A 25,199-nucleotide genomic window follows, 5' to 3' on the forward strand; every position below is an offset into this window, starting at 1 on the left:
GTTTATTTATTATATAAGATATGGAAAATAAGTATGATGGATATATTAGGAAGACTAATTTTGGTTTGTGATTGTCTTTCGAGTCCTATCATAAATGAAATTGAATTTTAAAATATTATTTAATTTTGTTTGAAAATATTAAAATAATATATAAAAATTTAGAAATGTTTAAATTTTATAATAAAATAAAGAATATTTTTGAACTTCAAAATAATAAGAAATTTAAATAAATGTTTTAGCAACCATTGATCAAGTGAAAGTGATTTTATATAAGTCTTATATTTAGTCAACTCTTGACTTAAACATAATGCACAATTTCAAATAAAATTGTATTAGGGTTAAAGCTTAAACATCTACTCAATGGGAACCATTGTTAATCTAGTTAAATGTATCGATAAAGATTATTCAAGTGAAAGGTGATCTTATACAAATTGGAGGTCCTATATTCAGTTGAGTCTTGACTTCAACTTGCTGCACAATTTCAAATAAAATTACATTTATAGTTATAAAAATTTAATCCTCTATGTAACTGGAATTTAAAAAAATGAAATATAAATAACTATGATAAATAAAATTATATAAAAACTAATGATAGGAAATGATTTTCAATGAAAAGAGGGATGAAAATTTCATCTGACCTTTTTTCTAAGGAGTTCATTCTCCTCACTTAAGATGCATACCTACAATGTTACGAAAACTAAGATTAAATTAAAAATAGATCAATTCATATAATATGTCTTCTAATGTTAATCGATACTTGAGATTTTCCTACATTAACAATCAATGTAATATGCTCATCTCTATGATTTTCTTTGAAATGTTTGCTTAATTTATGAATTTAGTTGATCTTCGAAAAAGACTAAATATCTAGAGGGAAAATAAAATTCTAGCCACAACTTTGACAAATCTATCCATAAGAACAATAATAGAAAAGTAGAAAAAGTGTATTTAATTCTATAATGCAGTAATCTCAAATCTAAAAAACATACATAATTATTTTAGATTCAGAGTATAACAAAGTTTTTGTGGGACCTTTCGAAAAAAAGCCCTTCTAGGATACTTGTGTAGGATGTTAATCATGGGAAAAAGATCGAAATGTGATAAAAAGATAAATTAGCTACTTGCAAAACAAGAGAAAAGAGAGAAAATTTGCCAGAAAATTCACCAAGTAACCAACCAGAAACTTCGAATCACTCAAAGCACATGAGCTAAATAATTGATAATCAATTGATGATATATTATTGTTGAATATGAATATAATATATAGACTCTTCAAGAGTCCAACCAATGTGATCTAGATTGAGATTATTTAGGCACGCACTAAGTTTCTCTCAAAAGCACTTTTCCTAAAGGGAAGAGGTGGGCTAGGACATCTAAAATTAACAAAATATCCTAAAATGGACTGAATTAGAAGGGAAGTTATAAATTAGATAGAACTGATTAATAACTCTCACATGTAAAAAATTAACCAATTAAACTCCAAAAATATGACTAAAAGTTAACTTAACAAGAATAGGAGGGATAAAAGTGGTTCTTAATTGCTACAAAGTAGGGAATAAGTATGTATTCACTCTGTGAAGGCATATTCATGAGATCATATGAATTTATGAAGTGGAAATATCCGAGAAAAAAAAAGAAAAAAAAATAGATTTTTTTCCAAATAATAGGGAATGTCTACTAGTCGGAGACATAATCCTTTCGGGTTATGTGAATTTAGCCTATTCACTTGAGAGGAAGGTAAAAATCCTCAAGTGAATGCCAATAGTCATGAGAAGTGCAAGAAACCTCTTGGGATATGAAACTAAGGGTCAGAAAAATGTGTATTTATATCTATATTATATTGATAAATGCATCACATGATTTATGTAGACCAATCTATTATTTTTGTGTATTCAACAACAGTATTAGAATAGGTGTAACACCCTTCATTCAAAATCGTTCCTTGCCATATTCTTTGTATATGCATAACCTCTGAAATTTGTACGTCTTAATTTTTGGCAGTTGCTTATCTATCATTTTCCATTCCATTCCACTTGCCATCCTTGCGTCCCACATCCTCTCCTTTGCACCATCGCTCACAACTATCTTCTCTTACATAACAATCTTAGCCTCTCACACCTGTTTTAATATAGAATATAACACAATCCAACTTTATGATAAAGGGTTATATAGGGTTTTTATTTATTGTTTGTTTATTGTTCCTTGTGCTGGAAATGTTTTGCATTTTCAGAAGGAAAAATATCCAAGTCAAATATATTGTTTTGCTTTGCATCCATAAATTGTTGCAAAAAGGGCTAAAATCATAGGTAAATTTTCCATGTGGTTCTCCATATTCGTGGCTTATAGAATCTATTCGAATTTAAATTATTATAGAGCACATATAGTGCACCAAATTCATAATATTTCTCTCCTCATGCTTAGTACTCTTCATGGTCTAGAGACAAGGGGTCAAATTTGACATAAACCCATTAGATTATATCCTTATCCTCATCATGGTGAAAATGGAAAGGAAATTTTTGTAGGATGCTATATAAAATTTCACCAGGGTCCTACATTGACTCCAACTTACCCTAATTTATTCTTATGCTCAAGAACTAAAGGCCACCATGCTAAACCTCATGGAACCAACTGTCGTCCAACTCTTGCTAAGATGAACCATGTCCTCGTTATATGCCCTATGTCCATGTGGAATAAAATGTGTTATTGATGTATTATTATTCTTGAGATGAACCATTTTATAGGATCTTTGATCATGATGATTTTGGTGTGCTTAATTATGTTCGAAGCCATTCACTCTCTAATTCATGGTACGATCTCCAAATTCAACTAGAGCCTCAAAACCAACATTTCTTTCAAAGAAGTACATTTTTTTCGTGTACCTCAGCTTGTTTGGGTGACCTTTGAAGCTATGTGTTTGATGATTCAGGAGTCATTTCATAGCTTGTTCTAGTAGAAGCCGATGTCTGAGCAACCTTGGAATCCTTCTATAAAAATCTAAGGTTTTGTGCACTAGATTTTATTATTTATTCATGTGCTTTTGTGGGCATGGATCCCAAGCCATTCTCGTTGTTGTGTAGTATTGACGTGGTTAGAACTTGGTCTTAAATGCAATAATTATTTCAAGATGACTTGAAGAGAGGCTTATTCATTCGTACCCTTGCTCAAGGAATGTTGTGTTATTCCTTATCAATGTTCTCTCTTTTACATTAAAGCATCATCAAGCTTGACATAGATTTACCACATAGTTGTATATATGATCCAGTTTTTCGATAAGTATAACCGAAGGCAAAATTACAACACTTGATTTTGAGGCATTTCTTGGAGGTAGAGATTTCTTAAAATTCAAAAATAAATAAATTAAGTTGAATTTTCATTGTAAACCATGGAATTTTCGATTAAAGATGATACCTTTCATTTAATTGAGTTGTTGAGAAAATGGCTAGAATTGATGGATTACTAGAATTACTAAACATTTGAATGCTCTCTATTGTTCATAACACAATTAAAATCAACAAGGCCACTCTCACTATATTCAAATTTGTTTACAACATGCATGGGAGAAGATTGAGTTTCTTTAGCTTGAGTAACAACTCCAAAGAGATGAATTGCAACAAAATAATCAACATTCCAAATTAGTTATTCTCCAAAACAATTCCCTTTTTGAATTCAAGAAAGACTCTTATCTTTTTTTTTGTAAGCTGCGGTAGATTTATTAATTATAAACATATATAGTACAAAACAGAGGAGCCTCAATCTGCCCCGAGGGGAAACCAGATCTGTTGGCTCCTATCCTTCCAAGAGTCAATTAAGTTATCATTTTGAACATTGTTCATTATCACAAGACTAAAACACCTCTTTCCCCCAATTGTCCAAAAGGTGAACCAGTTTTTCTCAGTCCTACTGTTCCTGCCTAGAGCCCTATTCATATCTATTATAGACCCAAAAAAACTTTTCAAATCTACTATAGACCCAAAACACAAAATATTGACTTTTTAAAACAGGAAAAGAAACAGGAAACCAGCCTCTTAATTCTCTGCAAATCCACGATCCCTTGCGTTGTTGTCTCTGTCTTTCTTCATCTCCATCAGCATTGTTTTAATTTCTTTGAGGAGTTCATTTTGCTGTCGCACCAGCTCCTCCATACTTGCAGCTTCCTGTTTTGCAATTGCTGATGCTTGCGCTATCTCCAGCATTTCCGACGCCACCTGCTCCAGAGCTTTGGCAAGGAGGTGTTTGAAGACCCAATATGTATGCAGGGCACGGCGGTATATCGTTAGCCTGCCTCGCGTGTTGCCAGGGTCTGGCAGTTGAGAGGCCCATTCGTTCATTTCCGGGTCCGAGGGCTCTTCTAAGACCCTCGCCTCCATCACGTCCATGATGTTTCTGATGTCCGCATTGGTCTCCATGTTGTATGCTTGTTCTGCTTCATGCATTGCTGTGCTGGTCGTCCTGTTACCCCTCCTTCTCCTAGTCGGCGTCCTGTTACCTTCGTCTGCGCTTGTGTGTTGCCGGGTTTGACCTCTTCCCCCCTGCTCCTGCTTCTTCCGCCCTCTTTCTTTGCTAACATGCCTCGGTCCCCTGCTGCTCTGGCCCGAATCGAACTGTTTCCCCTTGCAGGCTTCTTCTTGCATGTAATCCATCTCCTCAGAACTCTCTATGTCAATTCTCACACAATCTTGCTCCGGGTGCCTTCCCTCTACCGCTTCCTTTCCTTTTTGGCTCGCTATCCTCTTCCGGTCACTCATTGTCGGTTTTTGGGGTCGCTGGTTACTATCTCTCTTCCAGAATTCCTCTGTTTTCTCCAACTCTCTCGTGCTACTAATGCCTGCTCTTCTTCCTTTGTTTCCCCTTATACCTGTCTCGCCACCTTTGCTTGAATGATGGGATTTCTTCCCGCTTCGTCTGGCGTCTTTACTTCGCATGATGTCTGTTGTAATGGGAATCATTTTTTGCTTTGGGCGTCGTCCCTGTCTTGCTGCCAAATCATTAATTCCTGCTGTCTGTAATTTAAATGTGCCGTCCTTTTGTCCTCTCTGATTTTCCGCCTGCTCTTGCCAATTACTCCCTTTCCCGATCCACGCGGGGTAAAGATTATCCTTGTCCTGCATCATTAATATCACTGCCAAGCAGCTGCCTTAATCCTTCCCATTTCGCCAACGTGGACTGGGTTGTCCAGCTGTCATCTATTTTATCCATTGGTTCCTTGCACCCCCAATTTGCCAGGCAATCAGCGGGTCTATTACCCTCCCTTCGGACATGCGCAGTTATTTTATAATCGATACCTGTTAGCATCTCTCCAATGTCCCTGACTATGCTGGCACTCCTCCAGCTTGTCACCACTTTCTCCCAATTCTTCCCTTGAATTAGTTTCCTGATCGTCTCGATGACCAGGGTGGAGTCTCCCTCGATTTCGACCTTCCTGTATGCATTTCGTCTGGCAATTTTGAGACCTTGGTAAACAGCCATAAACTCTGCCTCATTATTGGTCATAGCTCCTCCATTTTCCGCATATATCCACTTTGTTTCCCCCTGTTCATTTCTGAAGATTCCACCGAACCCCGCTGGACCCGGGTTTCCTTTCGCAGCGCCATCGAAATTGAGTTTCACAAACCCTTCTGGAGGCTTTCTAAACACTGTCCTGCTTTGATTAGCTAAAGGTTGTCTCTGTTTAGTTCCCAGATGATATATCATTCCCTGCTCTAGGTTCAGTTTCTTTAAGATGGCTGTCTCTGCTTCCAATGTTTTCCAGTCCTCATCATCCCAGTTCTCCGCTAAAATTGATTCCCGAATTTGACTTAGCGTACGCTTCCACACCTCCTCCGGCCCTGTTGCCTTCCCTCTGAAAATGCGGTTGTTTCTCTCCTTCCACAAATTCCAGATGTTAAAACCCGCAGTGACACTCCACGCTCTTCTAACTATTTTGCTATGGAATTTACTTTCTCCCCAATCCCCTATGGTTTGAATTATGTCATTCGAGTTTCTGTTTGTTGTGGAAAAAAGATTTAACGTTTTTCCCCATTGGAATTGCGCCACACTACAGCCGTTAAGGATATGTTCCTGCTCTTCTATAGCCGATTCACAAAGATGACATCTGGATGGGCCATAAAAACCTCTTTTCTGGATTCTATCCCACGTTAGAATTCTCTTTCTTCCTACCAGCCAGGCAAATAATTTAACCTTTGGCCACCATTTTGTTCTCCAGATCTTTTTCCAGATTTGGTCTTCCTCTCCCTGATCTTGATGGGTTTTTGTTTTGTAGGCCTCCTTTATAGTGAATATCCCTTTTGTTTCTTTGCCCCAACGGAGTATGTCTCTACCTTCTCTTCTCTTTATTTTCCTAGAGTCCATTTCCTTTTTAAAGGTTGTTTTTTGTTCTTCAGTTGCACTCCTTTCCCATTCCTCCAAAGGTTTCCAGTGTCGCCATTCCTCATTGTCTTGCTCAACAACCCAGTAATCATTAACCGTGATCAGGTTTCTGTGCATACCTATTCTTTGGAGTTCTTGCATACCTGGAAGATTCACCATTTTTCCTCGTTGTTGCCAGGCTTCATCCCAAAACCTCGCTGTCTGTCTCCCTTTGATTTCCCAGAATATATTGTTGTCCACTAAGTCCCTGTTTGAATGGATAAGTTCCATATATCTGATCCCCGAGGCATATCTTGCTTCCTGATAATTTCTTCCGGATTGTTGGGCATATTATATTTAATTGTCCAAATTTCCTTCCAAAGATCCTGTCCTCCTTGTAACCATCTCGAGCGTAGCTTGGATGCTAACACCTGATTTAGAATCCCTGGGTCTCTGAGGCCTAAACCTCCCTTTTCCTTAGGTTTGGTTAGGCTCTCCCAAGAACATAGGGCCCACTTCTTTTCTTGCTTCGGCCCCCCCCATAGAAATTTCCTGTACATCTCGACAAGTTTATTACATATTCCTTTAGGGGCATTCATCACTGATAGGGAGTATATCGGTATTTCCTGGATAGTGGCTTTAAGAAGAACCACCCTTGCTGCTAAGTTCAGAGCTCGGAAAGTCCAATTTTCCATTCTCTTCTTGATTTTCTCAAGGATATTTTTCCAGTTCCCTATCCTGAGGGATGAAGAGTCTAGCATTGTGCCTAAATATTTGGTCGGGAGCTCTCCTTTCCGATATCCCAGGACTCTGGTTAGATGATTCTGTATGGGTTCCGCTATGTTGAAGAAGAAAGTTCTGGATTTCTCATTATTGACCTCCATCCCTGTGCCTTCCATAAATACCTCAAGGATTTTCTTTATCCTTTTCACTTCTCGCAGGGTTGCTTTGCAATAGATCATTATGTCGTCCACAAACTGTTGGTGGGTGACAGTGGTTCGATTTCCCCATAATCTGAGCCCTTGAATGTTTCTGTCCCTTAATTCTTTTTTAATATATCTGCCTAAACCTTCTGCTGCAATGATGAAAAGAAAGGGAGATAAAGGGTCCCCTTGTCTGAGGCCTCTTGTTGCATTGAATGTTGCTGTAGGCGCTCCATTTAGCAAGATGGAGAAATTCGGTGTAGAGATCATGCTTAGCACCCAATTTACCCATCTGTCACAGAATCCGAAAGCTTTAAGGATCACTGTTAAGTACTTCCAGCTTAGCCTATCATAGGCCTTTGATAGGTCTAATTTGATCAGCATGCCTTTTTCTTTTTTTGTTTTCAGCGTGTGAATTACTTCTTGAGCCACCACTAGCCCGTCCAAGATCTGTCTCCCTTCAACAAACCCGGTTTGCTCTGGAGAAATAATGCTTGGAAGGATGAGTTTCAGTCTCTGAGCTACTATGGACGCCACAATCTTATAAATGACATTACAGAGGGCTATGGGTCTGAATCCTTCAGCCTGGTCTGCCTGATTAGTTTTTGGAATAAGAGACAAAAGGGTAGCATTTATTCCTGGCCATATTCTTTGATTTATCCTTGCTTCCTCTACAACATCCACTACTTCATCAGCAATAAAGTGCCACCCATCTTGGAAGAATTCAACCGTATACCCGTCTGGTCCAAGAGCTTTATTTCGCTTCATATTTTTGACAATCTCCTCCACTTCCTCCTTAGTAATCTTCCTCATTAGAGCCTGATTTTGGTCTCTTGTCACTATTTGTGGTATTTCTCTGCTTATCTTGGCTATGGCCTCTGTTCTGTTCGATTGTGGTTCCTTCAATATATCTTTGAAGTGGTTCACTAGCACTTTCTCAATCTCTTCCTGCTGAAGAACTCTTTGTCCTTCTTTGTTTTTTATTGAGAATATTCTGTTTCCTTGGCGGTGTTGGACCATAGCTTTGTGGAAGAACTTAGTGTTCCTTTCGCCCTCCCTGAGCCATTGAACCCTTGATTTCTGTTTCCATAAAATTTCCTCTTGTTTCCTTCTTTCCTCAAGCTGATTTAGAATCATCCCTTCTTCTTTTGTTCTCTCTTCCTGTATACCTTCTAAGATGTCCATTTGTTGTAGATCTTCCATTTTCTGCTCCAATTTCTTTTTTTCCTCTATAATATTCCCGAATTCTTCTTTGTTCCATTTCTTTAATTTGGTCTTCATTTCCTTCAGTTTGAGTTGAAAAGTATGCATCTTGTTTTTGCCCCTTTGTTCACTCGTTCGCCACCATTCTTCTAATTTTTCCATCAATCCTTCATTTCTTAGCCAAAAGGCTTCAAATCTGAAGGGTTTGTTGGGGGGCCTTTGCTTTAGGTCTATTTCTAGTTTGATTGGCCAATGGTCCGATCCTGCAACAGGTAGGATTGATGCTTCAATGAATACATCCTTTATCATTATTTGTTCTGAGATTAAGAATCTGTCGAGGCGCGAAGCTATTTGATTAGCTCCTCCCCTTCGATTGTTCCAAGTGTGATTTCCATTTATGGTCTGGATATCAATCAGTTTTTGTTCTCTTATTAAGTCTCCAAATTGTTCCGAAACCTTATCCAGTCTCCTTATTCCTCCTCGTTTTTCCCCTGTGGCTTTAATCATGTTAAAATCCCCACCGATTATCCACTGTTTTCCTGGCATCAGGCATCTTAATGCCTTTAAGTTCTGTAGGAAGTTTTCCTTTTCATTCTGGATGTGCGGGCCATACACCCCTGTAACAATGACCTCCTCCGTCGTTCCTAGTATGTTAGCTGTTCCTGTTAGAATTCTTGGGAAACTCATCCAGTTACTGAACTGTATTTCTTCTGGATTCCAAATTATTACCAATCCGCCAGCACTTCCAATAGCATCCTGTCCCATCATTTCATACCTATTTCTGTTTCTGGTTAAAATTTCTCTCATCTTCTCAGTACTTACTTTGGTTTCTTGTACTATCATTATACTGGGTTTTTCTTTTTTCAGTCTCTCATTTAGATACCTTTGTTTGCCTCTGCTATTGAGGCCTCTTATATTCCAGGTTGTGATTATCATCTTAACAGTTTTCGAGGAGTTTGGAATACCTCTGAAAGGGGTATCACTCTTCCTGAACTTACAAGCGCCTCTCCTACATCTTGTATTGTTTCACTAATAGGTTTCCTCCCTCGTTTTTTCCCGACTTTGCCAGCGCTGCCCGCTCCCACGTCTGGTTTCTCTGTTTTTTGACTTTCCCTCTCACCTGTAATTCCTTTTTTTTCCTTGTATCTTTGAAAAGCTTCTTTATACCTCTGTTTCTGTTCTTCTGGGATGAATCGATCATCTAGCCTCCTCCATTCTTGTATCAGTTTCGCCATTTCATGTTCTTCCTCTTCTCCTTTCATACGCTGTGTGTTTATCTCCATTTCTCCTTGGTCTTCTTGGGTTTCGCTTAGGTTTTCAGTGCTCTGTTCTTTATTCCTTTTATCTTTTCCTTTGCTTGCATTTTCTCCAATTATCTCCATTTCTTCCACTTCTTCTTCCTCGCTAACCTCTGTCTCAAGATCTTCTTCCTGTAGGACTGTAAACTTGTTTTGTGTTTCAGTTTTCTGAGTTTCCTTTTGTTTTCCCATCGGCATCCTTTTATTTCCTCTTCTTCTCCTCCTTTGTACTTCTCTGAAATCCTCTTCTTCTCCCTCTGTTGGCCTTGTTGCAGTTTTTCTTGTGATCTCTGCTTCCCTCTCTTTTTCAGCTAGTGTTATGGGGCAGTCTCTGACTAAATGGCCATACTCGTGGCATCTTCTACAACGGAATGGGATATGTTCGTAATCTATGGTTTGCTTCCATATCTCGTCATGATATTCCAGTTCAATAGATTCTGGAAGAGGTTCAGTTATGTTCATGTAGGCACATATTCTAGCATAGGTATTATATTTGCCTCGCTTAGTTGATTCTGCCACTTTAACAAAAGATCCTATTGAATTTCCAATACCTTTAAGGATGTCCGGATTCCAGAATTCTGATGGTAGGCCAAAGAGTCTTATCCATATTGGAACAGCTAATAGCTTTTCCTTGTCTGGGTTGTAGCATTCGACCCAGTGTCTCATGAACAGCCCCGCATTGTTCATGAAGTAGGGTCCTTCCTCAAATATCCGAGTCCTATCTTCTAGATTAGAAAATACGACCGTGAAAAACCCCTTCGCTCCCAACTTGACCTCTACATGGCCTTTTGGTTTCCATTTCAGATTGATCCACCTCAGAAGATCTTTCTCAGCTGGCCAGTAACCTATGAATTTACAAATCAAAGCATAATCTCTCATATAGGTTATGTAGTTTTCTAATTTATTGGGCGGGATTACGAACCTTGGTGTGTTCGTTGACCTTAGGAGGCATTTGCTTTGGATTCCTGCTCGTCTTTGTGCTCCAGCTTCTGAAGTCTCTCCTGCAGTGGTTCGATCTCCTTCGTCTTTCCTTTCTTTCCTTGCTTCGCCTGTTATTACTTCTTTATAGGAGGGGATCTCTCCCCTCCCTGCCTCCATCCCCATTCCTTCGGGTCAGTACCCTTGTTCGTTGTTTCATAGGTTGGTATGCTCTCGTAAATGCGTTTGAAGAGGTCTGGTCATCAAGATTTGTCCTGCTGCTCAGGACTTCTTCCTTCGATGCGCCCCTCTTCCTGAGAAGCAGCCGACCCTGATCCCCTGCTCTCGCGTAGCCGACCCGCCGACGAAACCCTAGCTCCGCCTGCTACCCCGTCGCTCGAGTCTTTTTCAAGAAAGACTCTTATCAACAATCAAAACATGATTAGAATAATGATGCCATTTCAAGAGTAAATTTACATGAATATGTAAAGTTTTCACTTGCACATCACAAGCCCATCATTTGACCTTGGGAAGAAGTTAACAACAATAAGCACAAAACCACTCTTGCATATGACAACAATGTGACCTTTCAAATTCCAAACCACCCCAAACTAATTCAATTTCATAGTGGTAGGTTTCTTCAAAACAATTCATCTTCATCCATTCCACTTCCATGGCCACTTCAGATTTTCAAATGAAAAAATTATGATCGAGTTGGCCATATTAAAGATGAATGTTTTTATATTAAAGATTGTGAGCATTACATAAAACATACTCATCATTCAGATAGATGTTCCAGTTACAAGATTCCTGCAAGAGCAAAGGTTCACCTTGGATGTATCAATTCTTAGCAGTAGCCTTCAAGAATCAAGAACATATATTGGTCATACCACAAAGTTCATTCTCAAGTATTGAAACATATTATAGTGAAGATATATTCATCTTTTCACCTTGTATCTAACAACGGAGAATTGATATTTAGTTAATAGATTCAAATTCATATCAACTAAGCCTAAACTAGAGCTCACAACCACAGCTTAGAGCTAGAGTCAACTAGTGCCAGACCCAGAGTTGTAGCTAGAGACAGACTCATGCTCTATGAGTATTATTTGGTTGGTGGTTAGCCTTTAAACACTGTTGATAGAAGGCTTCATATTCTACTACCCATTTCATCATTTTTTGGTCATTTTTAAACCATCGTAAGGGAACACTTCTCTTCAAAGAAGACTTCAACTTCTAGCCACATTTAGAATTCTTCTAGTGATTTCTTCGAGCCAAGTTCTAAAGTTGGTGATCATCCTTAAAGCACCACTGGTAGAATACTTCAACTTTTTCTACCTCCTTTAGTTTGTGGTCTTACCTAAAACACCATTTTAGATAACACATCTACCAATTCGACGCTATGAACCTTTGTATTTTAGCTCTCTTCTTGGACTCAAATATACCTCTTCAAGTTGAGGTGGGAATTTTGGGAACATAATCATTTGGGGTTATGTGAATTTGGCCTATTCACTTGAGTGGAAGGAAGAAAGCCTTAAGTCAACACCAAATGCATGAGAAGTCCACGAGACTTCTTGGAATATGAAACCAAGGGTCAAGAAAATTTGTGTTTATACACACATTTTCTTAATAATATGCATCACACGATTTAACTAAATTCGTATATTATTTTTATTTGTTTTCAACACTACCAATGAATTAAAAGTGGTCATATGTATCCCTAATAATGTACGGAAGAGAGTGATTATTTCTAGAATGTAGGTCTTAATGAGATCTTAATGAACTACTACGAGCAATGTACCCTAACACCCCACCTAAAGCACAATTAGGGAGTATTCTAGTGAATGGGTCCCATAAATTCTCTGTCATGTTAGCATTCATGTATAACAAATATAAAAGACACAATATGAAAAGAGTGAGGTGAAGAGAGAAAACCCAATGGAAAGAACCACTCCCTGCCCCAAAAAAAAATAAAAACTACAATGCATACTATGTCAACTATACAATTTCTATGTTGAAGGATGGTGTCACTGATCAAACCATGAATATATCCTTGAATTTGTCTTATACAATTATATGAGAATCAATTTACTCTTTGTATCTTAGTTAATTAAACCCATTTTCATAAGCAAGTTTCCTATTGGGAGGAAGAGGTCACAATTCCCAAGTGTCGCTCTTTGAAAGGGAATTGTACTCCTTCCCCATAGTTGATTTCCAAGAAGGATCCCTTTAGCCTCTACTTAGCTTATTTTTTTTCTTTCATTACTTCTTCTTGTTCATGTACTTAGGCTTCTTGCTTGTTTCTCGTGATACAAATGCACGAGTTTTAGTAGACTTAAGAGCCCCGATGATTATGATCTTGTTCTACTCTTGTATTAAAGACAATAAAATTATCTAATGATGGAATCTTACAATTTTTACCCATAGATAATTTTGCAATATGGAAAAAAAGACACAAAAATATAATACTTAGGTGCTATCTTAGAAAGCACCAAAAGAATGAGTTTCTCTTTGTTACTATCTATGACACAAGATTTTACCTAAGCCATTAGTGTCTTGAATCTAGAGAAGTAGTCTTGTAGGTTCTTGAAGTTGGTTGGATTAATTGTTAGATCATTCTCAAGTTTATGTCCCCTCAACCCATCTTGCTTTCCAAATAATTTCCTCAATTTTGTCCACACGTTATTAGGAGTCTTGTGCTCATTAATATTAAAGTACAATTCAAAGGATATTGACAAACAGAGAATTCCATAGGCTTCATTCATTCTATTGAAGTATTTTGTTTTCTCAATGATTGAATCAGGCTCAATTTTAGTATCCATGGTAATACTATAGAGCCCCTTTCTCCACAACAACATGATAATCTTGAGCTTCTAGTCAAAATAGTTGAAAGGAATCGAGACAACTAAGATCTAATTCATTTGCACTATGGGTTCTTCTAACTTTTTAAATATACAATAAAATATTAGTATTTGTTAAGATATTCCAACACATTGGAAAGAGTTAAGTATAACTTGTTCTAGTGTACAGTTAGGTAAAGTGTGTTTCTTTACTATGTACTTTTGTAACTTACAATCCGACGATCACGATATGTTCTAGACATGAAGTGATCTGACGGTTCATTCCCTCCTCAGTATTACCGACACTTAATCCATGGCTTAACACCCAATTGGCCCATGATCTCTATTTAAATATCATGGAGGGTCATTTGTAGCGCAACCATTCATGAGAGAAGCTTATGTGCATTTTCATTTTTTTATTAATAAATTTCCTGAAGTGGCCGCATTGGCTCAGGACGTGGACTATTTCCCTCTTTGAGGGTTTTAAACACATCAACAATATTGGTGCATTGATCTGTGATCTATTTGTGAGCAGCATCCTTGGGTGTTCTGTTTGAGGAACTTACCCTATAACTTCCCACATGGTATCAGAGCTATATGAGGATTGCATCCATTGGTGATCCAAATCTGAAGCCTGTAGAACTGAATCTGATTGTCGTTTCCTAGATCTATTGTTACTGACTAATTTTGGGTCGAGAGGACTGCTTTATTGTGTTAGGAGCATCTGTTCCAGTGAAGAACCCCTTTCGTTTGACGCAAAAAGGTTTCCGCTAGACCTAGCTACGTCATTTTTAAGATGTGGAGGTATACAATGTTTATTTGCAGTTTTAGTTATTTTCTCTTTGTTTATTTCGGTTTTTTTAGCTCTTTGCTTTTTTTTTACCAGATCTATACCTTTCATTTCTGCGTATGCTCTTTGCCCCGTGACTTTGTGCGATCAAGGCAAATCAGAAACTGAAAGGAAGGGCTTTTCTCATGCGTATGCTATTTTCCACTGCACCTTAGTGTAATCTCACAAAATCAGAAACATTGAGGAAAATATTTAGTTTCTGACTAAAGCTAACTTCAAGCCGAGAGGTTTGCTTTTTTTGTATGTCCATGTTGGGTTCTGTGTTTTTTATTTTGTAGGCAAAAAGGAGCTTTCTCAAGTAAGCACGCACGCCAAATATCAGTGACTATAAAAATAAAATAAAAATAAAAATAAATAAAACCCACCCTTCCTCTTTTCCAAAAAATACTAGCCTTTTAATCTAGCTCACTTGGTCCAAAGCTACTTTATGAGAGTAGAGGTCTTGAGTTCAAGTCTTTCTTTTTGTTGAGCTAATTAGATTAAGTTTGGAAAGGGGGCGGATTTTTTTTAAAATATAACATTATCAATCATTTCCACACATTCCCATACTTCATCAACATCTTCAACAACTTTTCTTCAAAAAGCCATAACTTCTTCATCCAGAAGCCATTTTCAACCCATTTTTTTTTAATCAGCGTAATTTTTCGAGATTTTTCCATTGGAACACTTAGTTTCAGCATCCATAGCTTCAATTTTTGTTAAAATGGAAATTCCATGCCCAGTTATTCTTGACAGCACAAACTACTTCCATTGGTGGTCCTACATTGTGGATTTACTTAGAAGTAAAGGTCTTTACAGAATAGCCTCAGGCCAAGAAACCAAACCGAAAGATGAAGATAAGGCAGCCAAATGGGAAAATAGGCAAGATCAAGCACGTGGGTTGACAGGGATATCTATTTCTCCAGATCTTAGATTCCATATTGCAGAACTTGATACTCCTAATGAAGCAATGAAACATATCACTAAAGTTTTTGGAATTAAAAATGAGCTTAGAGCCCAACCCCAATAATTTTTCTTCCATTGAAGATTTTTTGTCCAAGTTTAAGACCCTTAGACTTCTCTTGGAAGGTGTTAAGGTTAAGGAAGAAGATGGTAACCTTATCTATTCCGTTCTTACTAAGTTGGGACCAGTGTACTCTGTGTTTGTTTCAACCTTCCATTCTACAAGAGAAGCCTTCATTTCTCAAGGACAAGACTACAAGTCCCCTTCCATTGATGCCTTTTTGATTCTTTAATAAGAGAAAAAAAAAACTCGTGTATCTTGGTCTTCTTAATCTTGGAAACTCTTCTAAGAAAGCCTTAGTCGCTCAGCAGCAACCAAATTCAAAGAATCCTAAGAATCCATATCCAAAAAGAATGGTCCTAAACCAAACAGGGGTCCTAAGCAATTTCAATCTCAGAATGAAAAATCATTTCAACAGAATGATAAGGCAAATAAAAACAAAGCGAAGAACACTGATAGACATTTCCACTTTTGTAATTGAGATGGCCACTTCGAATCCAAAAGCTATAAGAAGATGGACGCCTTGGAAGCATCAATGAAGAAGCATAACATCCATTTGGAGCACTCTTCAACTTCGAATTCATCTTCAAGAATAGCACTTTTTGCATGTGGTTGTCAAACATCTCGGTCTGGATATGCACTAAATGTATCTTCTTCTTCTAATTCTCATGAGTGGCTCATTGATTCTGGAGCTGCTTATCACATGGCCAAAAGCAAAGCCATGTTTTCTTCTTTAAATGATTGTAACACCAAAAATATATATGTTCGTGCTAATAGATCTCTTAGAGTTGTAGGGACTAGAACTGTTCATATAGACAATGGTCAATTTAATGATGTATTATGTGTTCCAACCTTATCCTGCAGCCTTATATCTGTATATCAGATAACTCATTCAAGTGAAGGTAAAATCGTTGAACTTTCACCTCACGATGTCGTAATTAAGGACCTAAGAGATCCTAGACAGATTTTAGTTACTGGCATTGCTGATGATTCTACAAAGTTGTATAAGTTTAACAACTTTGGGTCGGTAAACATTCCCTCGGTATTTGTTTCTCATAATGATGAAGTGAGAAAACTTTGGCATGAGCAATTTGGTCACTTAAACTATCGCTCCCTTCAGAATCTATGTAAAGAAAATATGCTGACAGGTCTTCCAATGGTATCCTACAGAGATGGTGTTTCTTCCAGATGTGCACTCGGAAAACATCTTCGAGATAGTTTTGAAAAACGTGCCTCTTGGCATGCCTCAGCCCCTTTACAGGTTGTGCATAATGATTTATGTGGTTCCCTTCCAGTTGTTTCATTCTCTGGCTACAAGTATTTCTTAACTTTCATTGATGATTTCTCCAGATGCACTTGGGTATACTTCTCAAAACTCAAGAGTGAAGTATTTAACATGTTCTTGGCCTTTAAGGCCTTTGTTGAAAAACAATCCGGACATCAAATTCTTAAGCTAAGATCTAATAATGGCAGAGAATATGTTAACAACAAATTCATCAACTTTTCCACTGAGAATGGAATTAAAATGCAACTTACTCTTCCATATACTCCACAACAAAATGGTGCAGCTGAAAGGAAGAATCGCACCTTAAAGGAAATGGCTAATTGTATGCTTCAATCTAAAGGACTTGGTCTTAATTTTTGGGCAAAAGAAATTAACTGTGCAAATTACATAATAAATCGCACTCCTACTAAGGTTTTAAATAATATCACTCCAGAAGAAGCATGGAGCTCAATTAAACCAGATGTAAGTCACTTTCGTGTTTTTGGAAGTGAAGCATGGGCCCATATTCCAGATGAGAAACACAAAGCTTTAGAACCTAAGAGTGAAAAATGTACTTTTGTTGGATATTCTGAAGATGTCAAAGGATACATACTTATTCCACTTAAGTCAAAAAAAATTATCATTAGAAGAGATGTAAAATTTGCTGAAAATATATCGGCGAACGAGCCTAGTTCGGCAGATGTGCCACCTCTCTCTATCCATTCTACTTCTGATAATATTTCTTCTTCAGATGATGACAGCTACGATGGCAATCCTCCCCCACCTTCTGAGGATCCTTCTCCAACTCCTCAGCTTCAAAAATGGGTCCGTGCTACTCGGGATGCAGCAGGTGCCCTTGCCGATGATCCTGCAGATCAACGACGTACATGTTCTCAGTTTGATAGAGCCTCTTCTTTACTGGCTCAAGCTTCAACTAATTAGGATCCTGACACCTTTGTAGAAGCCTCAGGCCATCCAGATTGGGATGCAACTATGAATGAAGAATATCGTTCGTTATTGGCAAATGATACATGGGATCTTGTTCCTATTCCAAAGGGACAAAAACTTGTTAGATGCAAATGGGTTTATAGAACCAAGTATGGCCCAGATGGAAAAGTTGACAAACATAAAGCTCGTCTTGTTGTTAAGGGTTTTTCACAAGTTGAAGGTAGTGACTATACTGAAACCTTCTCCCCTGTTGCCAAAATGAACTCTATCCATCTTGTTCTTTCCCTTGATGCCTCTTTTAGATGGGAAGTCCATCAGATGGATGTTAAATCTTCCTTCTTGCATGGAGACTTGCATGAAGAAATCTATATGGAAAAACCTACTAGCTTTATACAAACAGACTCTAGCCTTGTATGTTGGCTTAACAAATCCCTTTATGGTCTCAAGCAAGCCCTTCGAGCTTGGTATGCCAAAATGGATAGATTTCTTTTAGAAACTGGCTTTTCTAGGTGTTACTTTGATAATATTGTCTACACCAAGAAAGTGGGCAAGTCTCTTATCATTCTTGTTCTTTATGTTGATGATCTTATCCTTACTGGTAGTGATCCCAACGGTATAAACCATGTGAAGTCCGGCGTTAAAAAGAAGTTTGAAATGACAGAATTAGGACACTTGTATTATTTTCTTGGTCTTCAAGTCTTGCAATCCAAGGAAGGTATTTCCCTTTCCCAGTCCAAGTATGCCTATGATCTTCTACACCATTTTCACATGGAAGAATGTAAGCCAGCCCCTTCTCCCTTTCAGTCTCGAGCCAAACTTTTAGTCACTTGTACTTCCCATGAAGTTGATGCTACCTTATACCGTCAACTTGTAGGAAAACTTTTGTATCTGACCCATACTCGTCCTAACCTTTCCTTTGTTGTTGACCTTATTGCTCGGTTTATGAAAAACCCACATGAAAGTCATTGGAAAGCAACTAAAATAATACTTCGTTATGTTTGAGGTACAATTCAGTTTGGGATTCATTACAATGCAGAAGCATCTACTCTATTGGTTGGTTTCACTAATTTTGATTGGGCTGGTGACCCTGATGATCGGAAGTTGTTGCACAAAAATTGTCACTTTGACTTTTTGCAATCTGTGTGAGTCCACCACCACTCATCATTTCCTCATTTTCAAGTCTTAAGCCTCAGTTCTTCATATCAAGCCTTGAAAATAAGAGAAAGCCCTCAAAAGTCTCTAGAACTCTGGTTCCGCACTTTCTCTTAGCATTTCCTGTGGTCCCACACCTAATGGTCATGTCCCCTGCACACCTGACTGCTCTGTCTCTGTGTTATGGGTGCAGACCCCTGTAAAAGTTAAAAAGGAACAAGTATATTCTTAAAAACTTACTTTGAGTCATTTCTGGAAGCTTCTAGAAGAAATATTGAGGTGGCAAGGTTGCTCCTTTAAGGTTCATGCATCCCATACCTTAAGGAGCTAACCCCTTGATGTGAGGAGCTTATCCATTTGAAGGACTCTATCTCTTCATAGGTGGACCTGTAACCTCCTCCCTTTGCACTATAAAATGAAGCATTGGGCTGATTACTAAGGAGATTGAAAGCTGTATATTTTTGAGGTGAAATACTGCTGGAACTTAGTCTTCCTAATTGAGCTTTTGTGAGGAGAGATTACATACCTCTTTGAACTCATTTTGAAGAGTGTGAAGCTTGTCAAATTAAAGGAGATTCCTGTTTTGGACCCTGGGAAGAGCTTGTACAACATCAAGGCACCAAAGGTTGTAAGGTTCTTCTATTTCAAAGTTAATACAAATATGTTTATTTTTCTCAATAAGTTGTGTTTTATGGTTTATTTTATGGATTCCTTGATCGCCATAATGAACATGATTTATGATATGAGCTATGCAGGTGTTATTTGATGTGTGCTTGTTTTGTGATTGCAGGTTCTCAAAAGGAAATTCTTTCGAACGGTTGAAAGATGGATGCTACAAACTAGCGTTGGACTTAAGGTAGGGTCTAAACACCTCCATAGTTTTTATCAATGAATCGTAAATGTTTAGAGAAAGATAGATTTGCTTGTCTTGCTTGTTGCTAGATATCTTTTGATACTAGGGAGATCGGCCTTGTCCGAAAGATCAATTTATACGGTCAACAAATTGGCAACTCCATTGGGGAACTGAATTTGGTTTTTGGTTTTCCTTTGTCTTTGACTTGAGAAACTTGTTCCTGTTTTTGGTTTTTGCTTGATGTGTGTGGGATTACGTAGTTTTTAGGATATGGATTATTTTTTCTTTTTTCGAAATTTTCAAGGGGACCACACTTTCTTTTTACAGACAGTGCAAGAATCTCTGCACTATTCCTTTAGTGCATAGAGCGGTACCGTATCTGGTTCTTCTGGAAGCCTGCGGACCCTGTGAAATTTTTTGAAAAACCTAAAATGTTTTCTCCCAGTTAGGTTTAGGTTTCATTTACGACTTTTAGTGTCTACCCAGACCTGCATGCGTTCTGTCAAAAATCTCTCGTGAGTAAGTTCCATTGTTATTTTTGTTTTAGATAATTTTCTAAAAGTTTTGCATGCCTGGATTGGTTTTCACTCGGTCCCTGTAGCGACTCAAAGATTAGAAGCCTAAGAGACCTTAGATCACCCTGGTGTCTTTTTGCCTTCTTGATGAGTCTGACTGGTTTGTGACATCTGTCCTCGATGAGAAATAGGTTTTGTTTTCTCTTTGCAAATCTTTGAATGAACTTGGTTATAAGTTTTGAATTTCATTTTTATAAAAGAAAACATAGCTGGACGTTTTTTGATTGATTTGTTATTCTGAACGAATTAATCCTTAGTTGACTGAATAACTAAGTAAAACATCCTCAAAAAGATTTGAAGCTTTTATTTCGATTAGGTTTTTAAAAAGTTTTTAAATCTCAAGATTAGTTTTTGTAATTTTGAGTGTTTTCTAGAAATTGTAAAATCTCTTTTGAAAGAATCGTTTTTTGTAGTTTTTGAGTGTTGAAAAAGAAAAAGGATTTTTTGTGAGCATAATTAGTAGTCTCATTTTGAGTTCTTGTTGAAAAAGACAAAAATATTTTCTTTTCATTTACACGTTGAAAGAAAGATTTGTTTTTCAAAGAATTGCATTCTCAAACTCTTTCTTTTAGCTAGAAATTCATTGAAGGAAAAACGAATTGTTTATCATTCTTAGGTGTATTTTTTTAGTGTTTTTGAAGTCGAGTCTTCACACCATCAAAGCTTTATTTTCATACCTATTGACTTAAGAAACAACCTATAAAAGTAACGCTTAATTAAAATTGATCTAGCAATCTTTTTTATTTCTAAGGCTCTTATCACCAATATTTCTTAGGCTAGTATCCTGGAGTAGGGAGTAATTAACTCTCCAAAATAGTTAAAAAAAACAAGTAGCTATATCTTGCAGTAGGAAATAAATCCAATTGTAATTGATATAATCTGGGAAGCCCCTCTTAAAGGAGTCAATCACGAGATCATATCCAAACCTTTGAGACAATCAAGTCTCTCTCATTGGGAAAGATCGAAGATTTGTGTATATTATAAACGATTAACCTTGGATTAACCATTGTCGAGAAGCCTAGGGTCACTTGTTGGTAAACCTCAGATTTATCATGTCGAGGAACCTTCAAGGGGATTGAACTTTGTTACTCTGCCCTTGCGCGTAGATGATCGTAGACTGGTCCCCCAGTTGTATTTGTTACTGTTGGTAACCTTAGTGTCCATAAACTTAAGATTATTTCTTAAGGTAATGGTGAAGGACGGGTCTCACTGTACCTAGAGCAGACGTCGACTAGACTCACTTGGACTCTCTGGGGGTTCTCTTCACTCAAGACGGTTTTGTGAATAAACTTGTGCCAGTCTGTTTCATTAAGCAGGTTGTCAAGATAACTGTTCCAACCACCCTTTCTGTATTAAATTATACAATGTTGGATTTCATCACCAACTAGTGTTTTTGGTATGGAAAGTTACTATTTGTGTGTGGTGTAAACTCTTAGATTTTTAGGCTTGTGATTCAATTGTTTGGTTCTTTAGAGACTTTAGGTGGTTTTATTGAGATTTTCTTTGTTTGCGTGTGAGTAATTAAATATTTAATCATGGCCGAATTACCGAGACAATCCCGTAGACTTCGGGGGAAACCTCCCGAGTATACACCAAGCCAGCCTGAAGAGCTACGAGCTCTTGTATCACCTAGTGACATTAGAGTTGGGTCACTAGAAGCCGGAGAGTCTTCCTTAATTGTTCATCCTGATTATCAGGTGCAGACAATGAAGTATATTTCTAAGCCAATTTCACTTTCCGAAGTTACTGGTGGTTTTTCTCCTACTAGTGAATTAGCTGAAGAACCTGAAATTTCTGAGCCTGAAACTGAACTTGCTCCTACTCCATCTTCAGTATTTTCTTCTCCAACTTTTAGTGGTCCTGGTTCACCCAGGGTAGGAAGTATCATTACCCAAAATCTTCCTTTTGGACTCATTTCTATTGAAGAACTTGTTAGTCCGGACGAAGATATAATTCTCCCTGAAAATCAATCGACTTTAGAACTTAAGGAGCGTGAATCAATTTTCTACAATCCTTTTAGGAGTGACGCTCGGTACGTATCATTGATAAACTTTTTTGAAAACCCAGGTCTTATTTTTTCACCACCTCGAATTCCTTTTCATCCTACGCCCAGAGGTTATTATCCTCCTTTGAATATGTCGAGACAGTCATCTATGTTTTCCCAAACACCAGAAACATTTTTATATGGCGGTCCTTCTGTTCCTTCAGGGTATCAGTCACTCACTGGTACCTTTTCAAGAGCGTCTCCTCGACCAATTGAACATGAGATATCAACTAGTAATAATGGAACTCAAGTGTCGAGCGTAGAAGAAATTCTTATGATGTCTGGTACTATTCCAAATCCTCAACCTCAAAGTAGTTAGTCACTGCCGGGGGGGCAACCCCAAGGTAGTCAGTTACCGCCTGCGGGGCAACCTCAAGGTAGTCAGTTACCACCTGGGGGGCAAACTCAAGGACAGTATATACCGTCAGGACAATACATACCTCAAGGTCAACCTCAGACTCAACACATACCTCAAGGTCAACCCCAGTATCAATATATAACTCAAGGTCAACCCCAGTTTCAGTACGTTCCTCAAGGTTATCAGCCTCAAGGTCAATACCCAACTCAAGGTTTACAACCACCTTCTAGTCAACCATTTGTACAAGGAACTGGAAATGTACCTCTCAATTATCAACCCTATGCTCAACCCAGTTATGGTCCTCAATATACTCAACCTTTTATGGGTCCATACCCCAGAATGAGCATGGTGTGGGATCCATATCAACAGACTTTGCAACCTAATGTACAGTTATCAAGTCAGCCTGGACAACCTATGGTTTCTAGTCCAACCCAACAACCTGTCCAGCCTACTGTTCAAACTTCTGCACCTGATGTAGTTCATCAGTCTAGGCTTAGTTCACCTCGAACTCCACCTCAAACTGTTGTTACAACTACTGCAGCTTATGTTCAATCTACCCCACCTACTTTTGGAGTATCTGCAGCTCCAGGTTCTACTGTTCATGCATCAACTCCTCAAGCCTCTTCACCACAGTCGGGACCTACAGTTCAGATGCCTGTAGGACAACCTGGTCCAAGTACAGTTGTCACAAGTCAACGCAATTCACTTATCAACCGTACCAGGGACAATACCAATTCGGTCCTGGTGTGCAAAACCCAGTTTATCAATATCAACCATACCCTGGATATACTTATCAGCAACCTCAACAACCCCAGTTCGGTCCGATTAATCCTAGTTTTCTGGGAGGATATAATATTCCCAATGCAAATCCAATTCCAAATTATCCTGGATATCCTCCTCCTGGAGCTGGTCTTGTGACCCAAGGTTTTCGAGACCCTAACTGTCAGTTACCTTTTGTTGCAACTTTAGATTTACCTGATTTGTCGCACCTTACGAACGATCCAATTAACTATCTTCCGTATTGGCCGCCAATGCCTAATAAGTTGCCCAGTGATATCCCGAAGTTTGAGGGTAAGTTAGGAGAAGATCCATCAAATCATATGATGACTTATCACCTCTAGTGTGCATCTAATTCCATTATTGATGATTCAATTAGCTTACGTCTTTTTCAACGCACTCTCGTTGGTCTTGCTGCCAAATGGTACATTGAGTTACCACAAGGCTCTTCTTATAATTTTAGTCAGTTAGCCACTTTTTTCTTAACTCATTTTCAGATGCCTGTTAGATACGACAATGGCATGGAATTATTAACTTCATTAAAATAGTCAACGTCTACATATATTTCAGATCATATTCATGAATGGCCACGTAGACGATCTTTAGTGAAAGTTTTTATTCCGGATCAAATTTTAGCAAAATGGTTTGTTAAAACATTATTACCTAAAATCACTTAAGATGTAGCTAAGGCAGGAGTTGTTACTAAAGAGAAAGTAATTGCTCAAGCTCAGTACCTTGACCTCGTTTATACGCAGTCAGGTACTTTACATGAAAAAATCCCCGACCTTCTGAAACACAATCAAACAACTGCAACTCCTTGAGGGTCTCATGCCGCTGATGGTATGATTGGTTTAGTTAATACCAAAAGCAAAAAGAAATCTTCAAAGAATTCTTCTCCTATTATAACTTTACCAGATTCCCCGACAAGAGACTCTTCCGGGGAAATTCCTGCCGATATCCATGTCGTAGAATCATCTACGACCAAATCAAAATCCGACAATAAAAAGAAGGGGAAGAAGAAAAATAAACAAAACTAAAAAGAGAAATCAGATAAAAATGAATCTACTGACGAGAAACATACACCTTTCTATCCTTGTCTCATTTGTGACGAGGATCATTTTACAAGAGACTGCCCACATCAAGCTGAGTTTTCGAAAATCGTCAAAGGTTCTCAAACGCCTGCTATCTTGAAGGATCCTTTTCCTAGCCAAGATAGTAAGATGATCGGTTCTTCCTCAAATGCCTCAGAAGAACCCATTATGATGATGTGCCATGTCAAGATTGCAACGCGATTGCAAGATTATGGTAGTAAAAATCTTGTTGGTGGTAAAGAAGCAAAATCTTCTAATTCAAACCCATCAACTTCAACTCCTTCTGGTTCTGATCCGCTACAGATCGAGAAAACTAACATTGACTTAGTAATCAAACCGCCTGCTAAAGGTATACTTCGGAAGTCAGCTTTCAATCCACATGCGAAAGATGCTCAAAATTATAACATTGTTGAAGACATAGCTATTTCCCCTTGAGCAATGTCAGCCTTGGATGTGCTGCAATCATGCCCAGCACAACGTAAATTACTATTGTCGGCTATATGAGCTATTGATATTCACGATTCGAACCTTATAATCTTCGATTTAGAGAATAGTACACCTCGCCTACCTCATCAAATGGCTTTCCAGATTCCAGTGTTAGTCAAAAACTGACCTTGCTTTCGGACTGTGATTGATGAGGGAGCTTCTACGTGTATTATGTCGATCCAGTGTTGGAGATCACTTGGATCTCTGACACTCAATTAGTCCCTGACGATTCTAAAGGCTTTTGATGGCCGAGGGTTCCATCTTTTTGGAA

At 38.1% G+C, this 25,199-nt stretch overlaps 1 protein-coding gene across 2 annotated transcripts in view; it reads right to left on the reverse strand.

The window, feature by feature from the left end:
- Positions 1 to 245: 245 nt before the first annotated feature.
- The window catches only part of LOC149212047 (MADS-box protein SOC1-like), a 200,054-nt gene continuing 175,100 nt past the window's right edge, over positions 246 to 25,199 (reverse strand). For both annotated transcript variants that reach the window (XM_089390535.1, XM_089390534.1), the window contains exons 6-7: positions 639 to 680; positions 246 to 471 (exon numbers count right to left, since the gene is read on the reverse strand). In XM_089390535.1, coding sequence (XP_089246661.1) covers positions 406 to 471; positions 639 to 680 — 108 coding nt within the window. In that variant the 3' untranslated portion in view covers positions 246 to 405. The remainder of the gene's footprint in view (positions 472 to 638; positions 681 to 25,199) is intronic.

Source organism: Pinus tabuliformis, chromosome 1_1, assembly GCF_031772625.1.
Source record: "Pinus tabuliformis cultivar Carrire ecotype Pingquan chromosome 1_1, CPIR1, whole genome shotgun sequence".
Taxonomy (NCBI): Eukaryota; Viridiplantae; Streptophyta; class Pinopsida; order Pinales; family Pinaceae; genus Pinus; species Pinus tabuliformis.